At 42.0% G+C, this 16,313-nt stretch overlaps 1 protein-coding gene and 1 long non-coding RNA gene across 3 annotated transcripts in view; both read left to right on the forward strand.

Moving 5' to 3' along the window:
- The first annotated feature begins 354 nt into the window (after positions 1-354).
- LOC134184964 (protein tweety homolog 2-like) overlaps positions 355-16,313 on the forward strand; it is a 25,676-nt gene continuing 9,717 nt past the window's right edge. For both annotated transcript variants that reach the window (XM_062652739.1, XM_062652740.1), the window contains exons 1-5: positions 355-522; positions 625-912; positions 8,130-8,332; positions 8,391-8,486; positions 8,542-8,614. In XM_062652739.1, coding sequence (XP_062508723.1) covers positions 391-522; positions 625-912; positions 8,130-8,332; positions 8,391-8,486; positions 8,542-8,614 — 792 coding nt within the window. In that variant the 5' untranslated portion in view covers positions 355-390. The remainder of the gene's footprint in view (positions 523-624; positions 913-8,129; positions 8,333-8,390; positions 8,487-8,541; positions 8,615-16,313) is intronic.
- On the forward strand, positions 11,535-12,074 carry LOC134183913 (uncharacterized). The gene is made up of 3 exons (XR_009970616.1): positions 11,535-11,646; positions 11,717-11,923; positions 11,981-12,074. It is a non-coding gene; the product is annotated as an uncharacterized LOC134183913 (long non-coding RNA).

Here is a 16,313-nt window from a genome sequence, read left to right on the forward strand (position 1 = left end):
CGATTTGTTGTGCAGCAGTAGTGTCAATATTGATGCATAATTTGATCAACCCAGTTGCACCCAAATTTTTTTTATAAAAAACAAAAACTTGTTTAACTGCGAAAAAAGTAATTGTAAATCACTTTACCTGCCGTTCAATTTATTTGAAGTCGATTTGTGCCGAAAAAACTACGTTCAGCAGACGACGTTCAAAACTGAGGCCCCTTTCAATAAATGGTGCAGGTTACTGCTCGATAGGTGCGCAAAAAGACTTCATTTATGTCAAAATTGCCGTTGTAATGTGTCTATTGACAAACGCTGCGCCGTAGCCTCGTATGATCAGACCACTGTCAACAGCAATGAAGTGCATACGGGAACAACTGGGATGCTGTCTGCTGTAGGCCTATCGTCATGGCGTGTTTGGAAACTCAATATCGGCCGCTTCCGTACATCCAGCATCTGCACGAATTGCCACGACTGGATTTTCATTTCGACTCTTGCAACAACGTTACCTTTGAGCCAAATGAAGTTTCTTATTGGGAGGTAGGTCTACTCTCGCAACGTACGCAGCTTACAGTTCAAGCTGCCAACAGCTCTACCTTTTAGTTCGATTTATGGAGTGCACTATTTGTTTTTTGTGGTTAGGGTGTAGGTTTCTGGGGTGCAATTCTAGCGTTATTCGGCTTGCTGCTATTCTTTGGAATTCTTTTCTACCTTGTTTGCAAGTGTTGTTGTTGTCGTACTGAAAGGGATTACAACGTTTCTCCGAAGTCGTCATCTAGAGCTCGATGCCTTTTCTTGTTGTCAGCAGTTGTGGCAATGGCAATTATTGGAGCGGCGGTTTACGGTGCGGCCGCCAGTGTTGTCGACGGGAAGACAGTGATCGAGAAAGGAAAGCAAGGTGCCAAGAAAGTTTTTCAAGTTGAAAATGAGGTAAATGATATTTTTCAGTCACAATGTTTGATTTTGATAATTAGCTGATAGCACGTTTGCATACTGTAGGTTTTAGTACAGATCTTAGATATAATTGGAATCTGGGGGCGTGAGCGACAGCCAAATCCTTTCTTCTTTTCTTATATCTCTTTGTATCAGCGAGGAAGGGTTTGTCTACTCGAGACTTGATTTTAAGGCTGCCAATGCATGAGCCCATTATATGATCGAAGAATAGGCTACTTAATTATATCATGGGCGGTGGCTTGCATTATATGGGCATTCGATCACAGCTCTCGCACAGGTCATGTGCAGGTGCTATGTGGGCCATCTAAACCCGATATGATGACAACTGTTATATAGACCTGCTGGGGGTAACTGCGTACATAGTTGGCTTACTCTAGCTAGATCCGTGCCCAGTCCTCGTTCGTGCTTAGGTTGCTACACCACATGTGGTAGCATTTCTTTCTGTGTAGGCCATCAACACATGTAAAACCTCATTGTCTTATGTATGCATGACAGCTAGTGCAACTGGTGTAGCAACCTAGCGTAAAGGAGGACTGGGCACAAGTCTACCCTTAGCCCGGTGGAGACAGCTCACAAGTTGTTGGCATCGTTGACAGCTTCCTAATTATCTTTAAAAGTGGTGCTATCATTACACTTAAACATAACACATTACACTACAGGGCTAGTGTCACAGCAAACAGTCATCATTAGCAGTTACTGTTTACCCAAGTACACATTCACCATGTTGGAAAAGGTCAATGGGCTGGGTAGTTATGCACAGGTGAAGAGCAGTTTGAATTGACCGCATGGGTGTTAGCCAATTGCAGTAAAATTCTGACCACACCCATGATGATAAATACTACATGGTTGGCTGGTCAATATCCTATCACCCTTGATAATTAGACCTAATTACCCGAGGCCCGGATTTCCGGGCTAAGGGTATAGTAGTCGTTCGATCACTGTACAACCGTATATATAGTTGGTTAGCGCAGATGCAAATGAAGCTATTCTGACCAATAGACGAGAAGTGGTGTCATTACCGACCAATAGACGAACGGGATGTCATCATGAGGCTCCACCTCTCTTTGGTACAGCTGCTAATGAGAATTCGGCCATCGGGCGTCCGTCCTGTACATGGTGTTTGGTCCTTTGCTTTAGGGGTTTAGCACATAGAAACAACGCCTATAGCTTACATTTGCACGTGTATGTTTCCCAAACAACAACCAGGATCGAGGGTGTGTAGCTGCACCTGGCTTCTAACATTTTGCTTGTTCCACAGTGTTTCTGCATAGTGGTTCTGCAGTCTGCCAGCTTGAATTTTTGGTGTGCGTGGCTAAGCAGCCATGGTGTTGTTGCAAAGATCACTAGTGTTGTCTTCAACAGAAATTTGGTGCTTGATGCGAATTTGCGAAGGGGAACGTGCATTGTTCACGACAGCGTCCGTTTGTTGGACGAAGCGGCTCGGCTGACCTGTAAGTATGCTAGTGCGTCTCTATTCATTTTTGTTTTACGGTCTCCAAAGTCAGAGCGAACAGACGCTTAATTAATCTACATGTGCACGTGCATGTTTTCCCACATTGATGTTTCGTTTTGGCTCTGGAGTCACCTCATTACAACAACCAAAATTGTGGTTAGACGGATAGCTGTGTAAATATGGTACAGTGTACAGTAGGCGTTGCACAAAGAACTAGACATCTAGAGAGCAAGGGTTGTAACATTATGCTTGTTCCATCAATAGTGTAATCTTCTGGAAGCTCAAAGCATTGTGGGTGCATGAAATTGTGGTTTGTTCACTGAAAATCAGTGCTACTTCTTTTGTACGTATCTAATTAGCTAACCGAAATCTGGTTTTCATATTTACTCTATACTTTTGCTGTGCGTGGCGGTTAATTGGTATTGTTTAAACCATTCTGTCATAGCGCGACTAATTACCTTCAAGGTGCATACTGGCCGAGGGTTTGCACTTTTAGTGCTTCTTTATTATCTTGGTAATAAATGCCATATAAACATGTCAACCATGCCATAACTATTACTAAACCGTCAAAAACATTCATGAACATCCAATAGGCGGGGCCGGTAGCTCTAGCAAAAGAAAGCCAAACTAATTTTTTTATTCCAGCAGTTCTAGAAATTAAATTGAACACAAGGTATGGGAGACATCTTATAGTTGCAGTTCTACTGATGCAGTGTTTAGGCCATGTTGGTCAAGTGATTATTTATAGTTACTATCAATATTTGACAAAGACTGTGTCTTATATACTGGTAATTGAAGCTGTGTTTACACCGTCGCTTCTACTGCTATGAGCCTTCAAAGTCCTGAACACCACATATGCTAAGAGGAGTAATTGTTGCGAAGAATTACAAATATACACGCTATTTTCTTTGTAGACATGCTACCTGTAAAATGTATTTAAAATCCTACATAGCAACTGTCGTTTCGCGTGACCGCAAAGTCTGTAAATAGTCTGCAGTTGTAAGTAGAGTCATCGTATATGGGACATAAAATGTCTCGTGATTACGTAATGTTAGATTCCCGTATAAATGTCGTAAAAGCAAGAAAGCAATCGATTTCGAATCATCAGTTGCAGACAGGTGAGTTCTATTGTTTATTTTCGACAGGTCCTAGCAATCACAAACATGAATTACACTGTTCTGGAAACTGTCAAGGAAGTTGCGTGGATACGGTTGGCTGTTTGTCCATTGCCTTTGGTTGCCACGTACGACGTAAAGGAATTAATGATTCGTGATTGGTCCACACAAAGGAGGCATGGCACATTCCTGCAGCGTGACAGACATAGCCAGCCAGCCACATAGTCCCCAGACCAGAAGTCGGGTCAGCCCTATATGTTTAGGGTATGCTACTCGCAAAGTTTCGTGACTTTTACAAAGTTCCTTTTTCATAGGCTCATAGCTGAATAAAGCTCAAATTGTGTGTCTGTTTGTGGGTGTTTTCGCGATATGCGGCCACGCCTTTTGTTCGTTCGCAACTGAAATCAGCACGCTCACTCGGCACGCGAAGGGGAAGGTTTGAGTAAGAAATTATGCATTGGGTCCCCTCTCAAGGGGTTGACCCTCGCGTAAAATTCTCAATGACGCAAACACTACACATTCCAGTTCATTCGAGCACAAGCCCTCACCAGTCCTGTGTAGACTGTATGTGTCGTCATCCTTCGCAAAGCTTCAAGCAATCAAATATTTCTTGCCGATGGAACTTACTCTTCTAGCGCTTTCGTTTGTCTCCAAATTCTGATTGCATTTGCACCAAATCAAACCTACACGTTTTCTGCAGCAAACGCTATACGGGAGTGTGTCGATTTCTATCGGAAAAACTTGATGTAATCTATAGAAGGCATGTAGATCTATTACTTCTGAGTTTGAAATGGTGTGTGCACTGATGTCAGGCCAGCAACTTAGCTCATACTTGGCATTCATGAGGAAGTGCTTAGTAACGTTGTGTGCTAGCTGCAGTTCCACGTTTGCACTGCAGTGGCGGGTTTTTGTTCTGTAACGTGTGTGTTTGATTTACCTGTGTTTTCTTGACGATTTTGACAATCACTTGTGGATGTGGATGTAAGACAGGATGTAGAAAGAAACGCTGCTAGTGTGCAGAGAAAGGTCAGTATTATGGACCTGGTTGCAAGTGTGTCCAGCGCTGTAGTGTGAGGTCTGGACATTATAGCAAGAAAAAGCAGAGGACAGTAGGGCCAGACATGACATGGAAGAGATCTAGATAGTGTGGATGATGACGACAGCGAAGCTACTGAATCAAATTTTGTAGACTCTGAACTGCAGAATGTTGAGTGTGAAGATGTAGTAGGATCAAGTTCATCGAGTCTTGGGGTTGATAATAATAATGATATAATTCTATATAACACTGATTTACCATTTTCTGCAATGGTGATTTAGTCATGGCATCCTCAATTTGGTACAGCATTGAACTATCCACACTTGTTTGTTCACTTTTTGCAGGTTTGTGTAGCCATTTCTACTAAAATACATTTATAATGTTTTTGTATCTTGCTCATTCACTTTTTGCATGAACTGTACTAGGGGCATACAGCTTACAGAGTGCCTCAAAATGAACCCAAACTACAAAGAATGGGCATTTTCAACATTAGGTCAGTGAAACCAGTGTGGTAGATGTTGCTCCTAACACTTTCCAATAATGTATGGTGGGTGCACTTGATACTCACAGGGGCGCTCTGCTATGCCGATAAATCTAATTACACAAGCTGTCAGATGTTACCATAAGAAAGTCCAACCTACATCTTTTGAGAGCGTATGGAGTGCACTTTCGTCAGTTGCATTTAGTTTTAAGTTGAGCGTCCTGGACAATTTGTAGCCGCTGAGCGCATTTTCCTAGATCGCCTAGATCGAACCTAGATAGGCCTACCGCACGCACAGCAGAGAGATTAGTTGCGCTTCCTTTGTTGTCTTGTTGCAGCATCTGTAAACAAGTTTGTCAACTCCTCGCATGTCTCATCATAAACCTTTTGGGAATCTCTGAGAACAACAAAATAGGCTGTGAGTGTCAGCAGACGTGCCTGCTATTGCCAAATACTGGATCACGCGCAGCGCCGCTTCCAAAATGGCGGAGGGCACCGCACTGCTCACACAAAATCGTGATAGTTGTATTTTTGAACCAATCGCAAAACAAAGAAAACTGCTTTTGCCCAGGATGGTTTGCAACAAAGAAACGTAACCAGTTCAGTCGGAGAAAGCGTGCGGAATGAGAAAACCCGTCTGAAGAAAGTTAGTTAGTCAGTTAGACGAAATTGCGGTTTAGTACAAATATGTTTAAAAATACACCAAACAGTTTTAGAGGTTGAAATTGGCACACATACAGAAAAAGCAGGAGACTTCAGTAAGCTATTTGTTTTTTGCACTAGTGCTGCTGAACTGAGATAGAAAGGGGCATAAACAAGCTTATGTATTGACACCCCAGTCATTCCTAAATAATAACTATGCGGCAGTATCAATACGCCAACTCCCGCTTTTGTCTGTATGAATGTCTGTCTGTAATGCACCAATTGACATGACGTCAGTCCAGTCTCGGATCATTGCAAAACGCGGCGGGCGCGTTGAGTTCAACCGTCTAAGACGAACGGTCGAGTTGGATTTTGCCTAGATTGCCTCCGGCAGCTCCTGTGCTCTTTTTAGCTGCCTGAAATGAGATACGCAAGAGTTTGTTTATTCAATTAACCAAGTATACGAATGTGATGTGCGTTTGCCACAGCACTGTACGCCATTTCAGGGGTGTCTAAGTTGTTGCCATGTCGCCAAGATTGGCGACCGACTTTTCATTTTAGCGACAAAAATGTGAGTTTTAAGCGACAGACGTATAGAAGTTTGAAGTGACTCAGACTAGCTCACTGTTGGGCGGGAAGGCACTTGTTGCCAAAGACTCCTGCCTCCAGTAGTAGTCTTGGTGTGGCTATAGCTGCTGAGAGTGGTCTGGCCACGTCAGCAAAATATAATCCAGTGACGGACATGTTGTGCACACTATTACTGTATCCATCCAGAGGCCATACAGTTTCCTGCACGTGTTCTGTGCTAAAAGTAAGGGGTCGGCACGTGCATGCAGTACAGCAGCTGAGCTAAATTAGTGAATGTGAGAGGTTTCAGCACACTAGCCCCTATAGAAAACGAACTAGCTAGTAGAATGTCATATCACAAAACTGCATGCGTGCATGGCTGTTGGTCTTGAAGAGAGATCACTTTATAAGTTCCTTTTGTGAACGTTGTGTGGGTATTAAAAGATATCCAAATAGAAGTGAATGCATTGCTCTGATCACATGACCTCAACAAAGCCCAGATTAGTCCTTGCTTAATTAGATTAGCCATTTGGCACCAATGTTTATTCTGTCATCAGAAGTTGCCAAGTCTTGGGCGACAGTCCTCAAAACCTTTGACACCCTTGCATTCTCTAATTCCCACAACTGGGATAGAGTGCAAGATGGCCCGCTGCAGTCAGAGTAAGCCGGCTCACTGGACCGGTTTTTTCTTTTGTGCGTCCATCTGTGTGTCACGGAAGGTGCGTCTTTTTCGCAGGATAATGTGGCGTCATTCTCCAAGATAGATCATGCATGACGTTTACTATGTGGGAAGAGTCTGAGATGGGAATGGCAACAGCAAATGTGTACAGCACATTTGGAACATTGAAAGCTTACCAAATAATGGACAACTGGCGAAGTTCTTTTTACGTTTCTTCGCTTAGCTAATAAGTGTGAACGCACGAAGTTAACTTGCTACCGCCCATAGAGCGGGGTAAGGCTAGAAGATGAAGAGGAAGAGGAAGAAAGAAGAAGAAGACAAAATCCGGTGAAATCTCTGAAATTGACGAGTGTTTATCTAGTTCTGAAGACAGGCTGAGATTAATTCAGAACTAGTCGAGCATAGTTGAACTTGCAAGCCTTTCTATCTGTCACTTCAAGATATTTAGTCACGTTTTAAGGTGATTAACTCAAGGTTGCGCCTGTGGTTACAGTAGTAGGACTTGTAGACGGATGTGGTCGGGCCGATAGATGGATATGTTTCTAACCACACGCTGGTGCTTCATTGTTTCGAGACTCAACCCAAAGTTACAAGACAAAGTAGTTGCATTGATATGTTGAATTGTGTTGTGCGTGTCATAGTCCATTTCTTCTTTGATACAGTGCTGATCTGCAAATACACGATCGGATCTAGTAGGCGGTGTCTCTCCTTATAGGAAACAGAGCGATCGCTAATGCATACAGCCAAAACATATTTGTATGGCGTTGGACCAGTGTGAAATTTAGTCAAAGTATAGTTCAGGTACATCGTTTCTGGTCATGCGATCTCGTTAGTCCACGACGTAATGCAAAGATAGCCTAGCATCGAGGCTAAATAGTGTGGCAGCTGCATGTTTCTTAACGTAAACGAGGGTTTTAGCACTTAGTGCTGCTTTAATTCTGATGTATAAAAATCCGACCACGCCCCAAAACCTTTGTCAGTCCCTACGTACAGAGTATATAAAGCAGACTTGTAAATTAGTTACCAGGAGTAAACTGTAGTTGAGGATGCTTCAAAATTGGAATACTTTGGTGTTTGGAAGCTGCAGGCATATCTTACTACACTGTAATTTGTCTTTGTGCAGTTCATTGTTCTAATAAATTATTACAGGTAGTCACTCTAGGCATTAGATGTTTCCTTGTGACCTAGACATAGAATGATTACTTTGTTATTGTTTGTAGGTTACGGGTTTGTTGAAACAATTGGATGAAGAAGTAGTTCTTCCCTTGGAACTCTTAGAGGCTCAGTCTGATATTGAATTAATTCAATCTGTTCTGTACGATTTGGACAATGTAAAGAAAGAGCTGTATAAGGTATCTGATAAACTAGATGAAGTTCAGGTTGGTTCCACTGTCAACTTTACGGAGAAATATGTTAACTATTGGTTAGTATTGACAAATTTTAATTTATTGTGTGTTTTGTGGCATTGTTATGTGCACTAGGGAATATGGAATTCTTCCTGCTGTGTCTTGGATGGTGGTTGTTGCTTTCATTTTTCTATTAGGGTCATGCTGCTGTACAAGGTGTTTTGTTCAATTGTAGGTAACCATTCTCAGTTGTAGTAATTGTTTAGTCAGTGGTTTGAATTTTTAGAGGTGTTCTTATTGCATTGTTGGGCATCATAGTTGCTTTCATTAGTGGTGCAGTGGCATTCTGCTTAGCTCTGGTAAGGTCACGAACTGCTGTTAATTAACAATGGATTAGATATGGCAAAATGTGTATATAACTTTGCCTGTCCAAGGTAGCTCTAACCATCCTGTACAGTTTAAGGTAGTTTTCTTAATATAGTTTCCAGATCTAAATATTTTGTTAGTAACCATATATTGTCATTGACATACCATGGTCTGTATATAGTACAAGCCATGTAGCCCGTTCTTCGCCCGGGCCAATTAATTAAGTTGATTAACACAATTCCAGCGTCTAGACTCTTGGGGCATAATAAAATTCGGTTAGCTAAGTGGAGACACCCATGGACGACGATAAAGTGGATATCTGTCATTGGAGCATTGAGTTTCATGGCAGAAATTCTTTTTGGAAAATGCTTTGAGCAGTAGTTGTCAACCATGCAAAGCAAATTTTTGCTGAGGAGTCCGCATGGTCCGTGGATCATGTTGGCCATGACAATTTTGATAAACTTTCTGATAAACCAGTTTAATTAAACATACATACATACATACATACATACATTTTTTTGTTATTATTAAAAGTTGGTACAACTTCTAAATCAATCTATATTCTTTACACTAAAGCTAGGTTTACAAAAGGTCCCAAAGGCTTCCAAAAAGATATGTCCGACTTTCTTGCACAAACAGTTCGTATATGTCGACGTAGATGCCACTTAAAACTGTTCATAATTCCAACAGGAGGAAGAGTTTTTCTTTTTGTCCAATAGGTGGTCATGAGAATGACGAAGAAAGTTCTTAGGTTTCCAGTTTCATTCATCAGCTCCAATGGGTGGAGGGCCGTAGGTGGATTTAAGGATACATACATACATACATACATACATACATACATACATGCATGTGGACGTACACATAGACAGACAGACAGACAGATACTTCAGAAAATAAATACTTTATAGATAAACCTGATAAACCTGACCAAGTCACATCTAAAGTCGCAGCTATTTTGACATGCCCGTTGGACGTCGTCACTTCAAAAGTGTTGCTGTCATTGCACGGAACAGGTGCAGCGAACGTGAATGTCTGTATACAAACCACAGGCTAAGAGACTTTGTTAGTGAGATGTCAGAGTCAATATACGCATATATAGCTGTTATCGTTTCAAGAAGACGGTTCCCAGTAAGCGCTTTGCACTTTATAGGTATAGCAGCTAAAGAAGAAAAATAAGTCAGGGTAGATGGAAGTGATGAGTGTATTGATATCGTTTGTAGTATTTGCAAGATCTGATGGAATTGTAGTGATGTAGGTGTTTTTTGATAGGGCATTTCGCTGTTTCCAACCTTGAGCAGGGTTTGAGCAAATTGAGCCTTGTTTCTGTCATTGTGAAGGTGTACACGCATATTTGTCGTCAAGTAATAGGCTTTAACGTTTTGCCATGGATACGACCATTTGATGCAGGAACTGACTTCGTCTGGGCGACATCCTCCGCGAACAACGGGAAGAGTTTGGCGAAAGTCTCCCATAAGAATTATAAGAATGCCACCAAATATATTTTTGCGTTTTCTAATGTCTTGTAGAGTGCGGTCGACGGCTTCTAGGGCACGCTTGTTCATCATTGTTGCTTCGTCCCAGAAAATGACTTTGCACTGTCTAAGTAGATTTGCTGTCATCGATTCGTGTTTGATGTTGCATGTTGGTTCGTCAGTTGTCATAAGATTGAGAGGAATTTTAAAAGTAGAATGAACCGTACATCCATTGGATAATAGTTGAGCGGCTACTCCACTGCTGGCAACGGCAATAGCAACGATTTTTCAACTTCTTATTTGCACCAGAGCCATATTTGTTAGATAAGTTTTCCAGTTCCACCTGGAGCGTCAATAAAGAGAAAGCCTCCATTGTTCTGGTCGACTAATTCAATGATATGGTCGTAAATTTGTCGTTAATCTTCAGTAAGCGTTACTTCTTTCTCATTAACATATCGTCGAAGTTGTTCGACGTTGTAAGATGTTTCGTTAAGAAGCTCGTTAGATAGGTGCAAATCATCTAAGAAAAAGTTGACCAAACATGCAGATACAACTAATCTGCAAGTCTTATAGTTATGTGTAATTTTAAAATAGGGCTAATCTGATCTAGACACGGCTGGAAGACTGACGTCTAGAAGGGTTTTTGGCTCATTTTGCAAAACGATGTCTTCCAAACGACAAAGAGCTTCGTTAAACATTGCTTAAGTAAAAGTAAGATCAGATCGTCGAACTGATGTCTGACATTGGTGAAGAATGTCGTCAGTCATAGATTCTTTGCAATTTTTCCAGATAGTGACAGGATCGGAAACATGACAGTTGGTGAGTAGTAACGCAAAAAGGGTGCGAGGAGAGAAAGCAGTTTTTGTATACAGCTGCTTCTTTAGCCGATATCCAATGATTATCGTCTTCAAGAAGATCAAGGCAACGGCAAGCTTCCTTAAAGTTCGGTTTAACTTCACCATTGACTGTTCGCAAATCTTCAAAAGAACAACATCCTTTTACTGTGTGGAGAAGAAGGCGGACGAAGAAGCATTTGTCTTGCTTTGGGTGAATGGTGTAGACACGACCAAGTCGATTGTCCTCGTCGGTGACTGACTGCCTTTGTTTTCTCGGATTCCAGGTTTTGCTGCTATCGAAAACGACGTATAAAAGACTTTGAACGAATTTTTCATCAGGGATTGGATCTTGAAACTCAGGAGTACGGTAGGAATTGCAGAGTTCAAAAATACAGGAAGGGTTTTGGGCGTATTTCGGCAACCTGGTGAGCATTGCTTGCATTGAACAAAACTCTGTCCGTTTGGAAGATGAACCTGAAGAGTGACAACTGCAGGATAACGCTCATGAATGCTAAAGCCGAACGATCTCCAGCACGTCTCGCTGCAGCTGACATATCGAGCGGCTTGGTAAAGGTCAACTTCATCGCGAGGATTGTTTCTTGTCAAAGTGAACGCAGCCATGTTGGTGCCTTTGCTTACGTATTTGATGACGTACTTGATTGCTCTGACGCTGTTGCACACTTCGTCGTTGATGTGACATTGGAACATGTCGCATAGGTAGGGAGGGTAGGGTACTACCCAACTGTTGTTGATCTGATACTCCTTGCCTTTAATTTATTAACTCCAGTGTAACCACCTTCATCGGGAGAGTGATGACGATAAAGTTGATATCCGTCATTGGAGCATTGAGTTTCACGGCAGAAATTTTTTGGAAAGTGCTTCGAGCAGTAGTTGTCAACCATGCAAGGCGAATTGTTGTTGAGGCGTCCGCATGGTCCGTGGATCATGTTGGCCATGACAATTTTGTGGAGTTGCGGATTGGTTTCTTTTTCAGGTATTTGAGCAGAAATGACAAAATCAATTAAATTGGCGTGAATTTTGTTTTTGGCAGCTAACCAAATTAAAATGTGAGCGCAGGGAAGGCCTCTTTTCTGCCATTCAATGGAGCAGACATAAGCGATCACATCTCCAAAAATTCGGCAATTTGTGATTTGGGCCATAAGCGCTCTTTGCTTAACGTGAAAGACTTGCACAACGATCTCTGGGCAATGATGAGGTAATTGCCCATAAAAGAACTCGTTCGTGATTTCAGGCCACAAAGGGTTGCAGGTCATCGTTACGAAAAGAGAAGGCCGACCAAGCTTACAGACATAAGGCATAGCATCCTGGGTCCGTTCGTGCATATAGCGAGCCCCCCCCCCCCCCCCCCGACAAAAGAACTGGGGAGGATTACTTTTTGACCAATATTTACTGGGTTTGCATCGTCTAGAAAAGAGTGAATTTTCAACAATTGCGCATACTGTATACTGTGTCTAGAGTCAATCCAACCTTGCAAAAGTACATCAATGAATTCAGCATATGATTCAGCATGCAGTTCCTTTTGACATGATCTGACAAACTGGAGGCGCTCGGTTTCAACATTTACATACATATCGACAACAAATTGTTGCATAAGTTTTTGAAAGCGATGAAGAGTGTTAAAATCAGGACTCGGACGAATCATGAGTCGAAAAGCATATAATTTTATTGAAGACACCTTTTGCCCATTTTTTGATTTATATCCGAAACAGCGACCATCTTTTCCGCGAGGAAAAAGAAGGGGATATTGGAAAGGATTGTAACTGCGATGGGTTTCGTCGACTCTTTGAAGGCTTTCATCATTGTGGCGAAGAACAATGTCTCTTTTCCCATGTTCTTCACCAAGCATTAGAATGCCAACTTCATTGCATAATGGCACGTTGAACCTTCTTTCGTGCTCTCCAGATGGTCGCTTATCGGCATCAATGATGACTTTAAATTCCTGACTGTGACGTGATAAAATGTCTACGGCCATTTTAGGCTTCGTGCGTAAGAGTTGGACTGATGAAGCATGTGTTGTAGTTGGTCTACAATGTGTGGTCTTAGGCCTTGTATGACTGTTTGACGTAGAGAAGATTGGACTTTATCGTCACCGACAAAGGAAATTTGATCAAATTTAGCAGTAGAATTTTCTGAAGGAGCAAGACGTCCGATAGAATGATAGATTTGTCCCTGAACTTTGAAACATGGATTCCAACAGGTGCGAGCTTTAATTTCATCGCATCCAAAGGACGTCATCTGAAAAGCCAAGTTATACGCTCGCGTGTTTGAGAGGAAATGCTGCACTTCAACTGATTGTTCCAAAAGATTGACCAATGGAGTAGGCGGTTTGGGCATGGCGGGTAACAAAACTTTTTCGCCACTGCAGCAGATGCCTGGTGGTTCCTTCTTCCATATCAGTGCTTCGCAATGTTTGCACTTGATGTTCATTTTGCCAATGTTGTTAGTAGGCTTTAGTGTAAGATATCTAATAGAAACGTTTAGTAAATGATGGCGACATGCAAGATAGAGGAGAACCTGTACGCCAAAGAACCGTTTGTGGTATTGCTATAACTATGATTTCCATAAGCATTGATGACGGTATGCATTGCCTACATAGACACAGTTCCAAAAAGGGGACAACTTGGTTAGAAAGTATAAGAATATTTTAGAAGTACGTGATTATTGATGCACGTGCTAAGTGCGTGTTGAGAAAGACAGCGGTGCTCATCGTTAACTCTTTCATTGACTGGAGAAGAAGTTTTAGTAGTAGCTTTCGCGATCCGTCGAGGGGCACTGCGCTGGAACTGTGAGTCAAGCGGGCAAGTAGCTTCGTTATCATTTTCCTGTCGCAGTGATAACTTTTGTTGCTTTGCCTTTGACAAAATAGCAGACAGAGAGCACTTTTAGGGAGGCATTTGGACAGTGTACAGGTGGGTTTGCTGTAATGACAAGTTTTTGTCGCGCTTTAGCCAAAACAGCAGAGCGTTTGCAACGCCACAATAAGTGTGCGACGTCACAATAGGTGATGCAACAATGAGTAGGCATAGGATGACATCAAGAAGTACAGATGAACGCCAGCAACGCCTAGGTATAGGACACAGACTACCGAAAACGTCACCAGTTGCTATTCCAAACTGAGAAAAGGCCGCATGCTAAAGGAGAAGCGAAGAAGTGCAGCGCTTTGCGAGCGCATAGGGAACAAACTTTTTTGTGACGTCACGATTACCAAAAAAAACGGCAACACAAAGCAAAGTACAGGGTACTGGACACCGCGAAGAGCACCAGTTGCTTTACGAAAGTAGAGAAGGTTATGTGCTAAAGGAGGAGCAGAAAGGAATAGCAGTTTGTGAGCAATTGCGAAACAAAAATTCAAAATGGCTGCGCTCATGGGCCTACTTTCCTTTATAGATATAGATGTAGTCATTGACTAGTTCAATCAGGTTTTCCTCCACACAGCAACCTCAAAAGGGGTGATTAATTAATATCAATTTCAATTAAATATCAATTATCTTATTGAATTCAAGAAACTATATCTAGCAACTCTAACTGATGTTCGTGTGCCTACAGCTTATTTTTTCTATTTCCGATTGATTACCAACAAGATGCAGCTCTTTCAAAGTCCAAGATTTATAGGGAAAGTCCTCAACTGAAATCCTAATATAAAACCTATAGATATTGGTGATGCATTCGAGATGACATACAAAACCAGAGGAAATGACATTTCATGTGCATGTTAGAAAATGGTGCGCAAGCATTTTGTTATAACACTGACAGGACAATCACATGAACTAGTGAACTGTAATACAAGTTAATTAAAGGGGACTGTGTGTGTGTGTGTGTGCGCGCGCGTGCGTGCGTGTGCGTGCATGCGTGCGTGCGTGCGTGCATGCGTGCGTGCGTGCGTGCGTGCATGTGTGCGTGCGTGCGTGCATGCGTGCGTGTATGTGTGTGTGTGTGTGTGTGTGTGTGTGTGTGTGTGTGTGTGTGTGTGTGTGTGTGTGTGTGAACCCCCGAGTCATTGGATTGGACTTCTGTAGCTTTTTAAGTTAAGCTTTCTCTGTTGGTGAACACGTTTAGCTACTCACTCTCTTCATTGTACAAGTGAGAAAAGAACTGATGTGAAAACGACTTGTATAACACCTAAATATCATTTGACAAGATTGACCTGCCTGAGACTTGAAATAAGAGATCTATTTATGCAGTTTTGATGTCTTCTACTTGATGGGTTAGTGGGTTATTTGCTTCTATTTAATATTAAAGTTGAGGTGGAAACTTTAAAGGAAAGTATTATGTGACATACCTGTATATGGTTACTGCAAGTGTTCCAAAAATAAGTCAATTTATATATTTCTGATGTTTCCTAGGATAAATAGAGTGCTTTGGATTGCTATCATTGTAGCTGTGTAAACTAGTGTTTGGAGAACTGCGCAGCGTAGCGCGCTGCCAAAATAGCGAGGTCTGGTGATCGAGGGAGTTTGCGGAAGGTGTTCCTGCGTACGAATGAGTGCTTCGTAAACTGTTAGAACACAATCGACAACAATGTCCACTGCCTTTGAAGCCAAGGAATCTCACAAAACGCCAATTCTCTTGAATGTTGCTGATGGAAATAAATTGCACGAAAAGAAGGTCAGTCAGTAGACAGTCTGAAAGTAGCACGACGTTTTCCACCATTCTTGGATCAACGGAAACAACAGAGAGACCATTTCCAGGAACGTGATTACGTCAGTTAGGCTCAAGTGATCTGATGGCGCACAAAAAACGTTTCACTTGGTGGACAAAATTCTTGAAACGCCCCCCCTCCGTCAGATTTTGACTTACATCTGTTGGGTTTGGTCTGAGATAGCGCCCAGATACTCAACTTGGTTAGTATGGATTTACCATTATCGAGTGAAGGTGGAGCCACCATCTAGCCATATCTCCAGAATGCTACTTTAAGTTTTTGCAATGGTCTCAATCAACAGAGGACTAATTTGTAATGATCAGTTGCATCCAGAGAGCAATTTGTTATAGAGACTATTGGTGCTTTTAAGTTGCCTTTAGATAATTAATAGATTCCAGAATTTGTCACAAAAATACTGGTATAGCAGACTAGTTTAACTGGACTAAACTCGAGCCGGTCTCTTCCTGCCTTCATCATTCCCCAGATTGTCAATCCTTGGCAGAGAAAGACTAGTATCAGACCGCCTTCTTCCGGTGCAATTAACTTTGAAGAATTCATACTTCTAGCAGACAGGGTTACATAAATGACTCCCAAGAGCCGTTTAGTGGTCCTCACTCGTATTGTAATATCATGATTTGTTAGTAAGAGGTATCATCTCGACAAGTGAATTCTCACTACAGTATACGTAGACCTATGCCATGAAAGCCTGTTGCTACGCCGTACA

Source organism: Corticium candelabrum, chromosome 9 (genome assembly GCF_963422355.1).
Source record: "Corticium candelabrum chromosome 9, ooCorCand1.1, whole genome shotgun sequence".
Classification (NCBI taxonomy): domain Eukaryota; kingdom Metazoa; phylum Porifera; class Homoscleromorpha; order Homosclerophorida; family Plakinidae; genus Corticium; species Corticium candelabrum.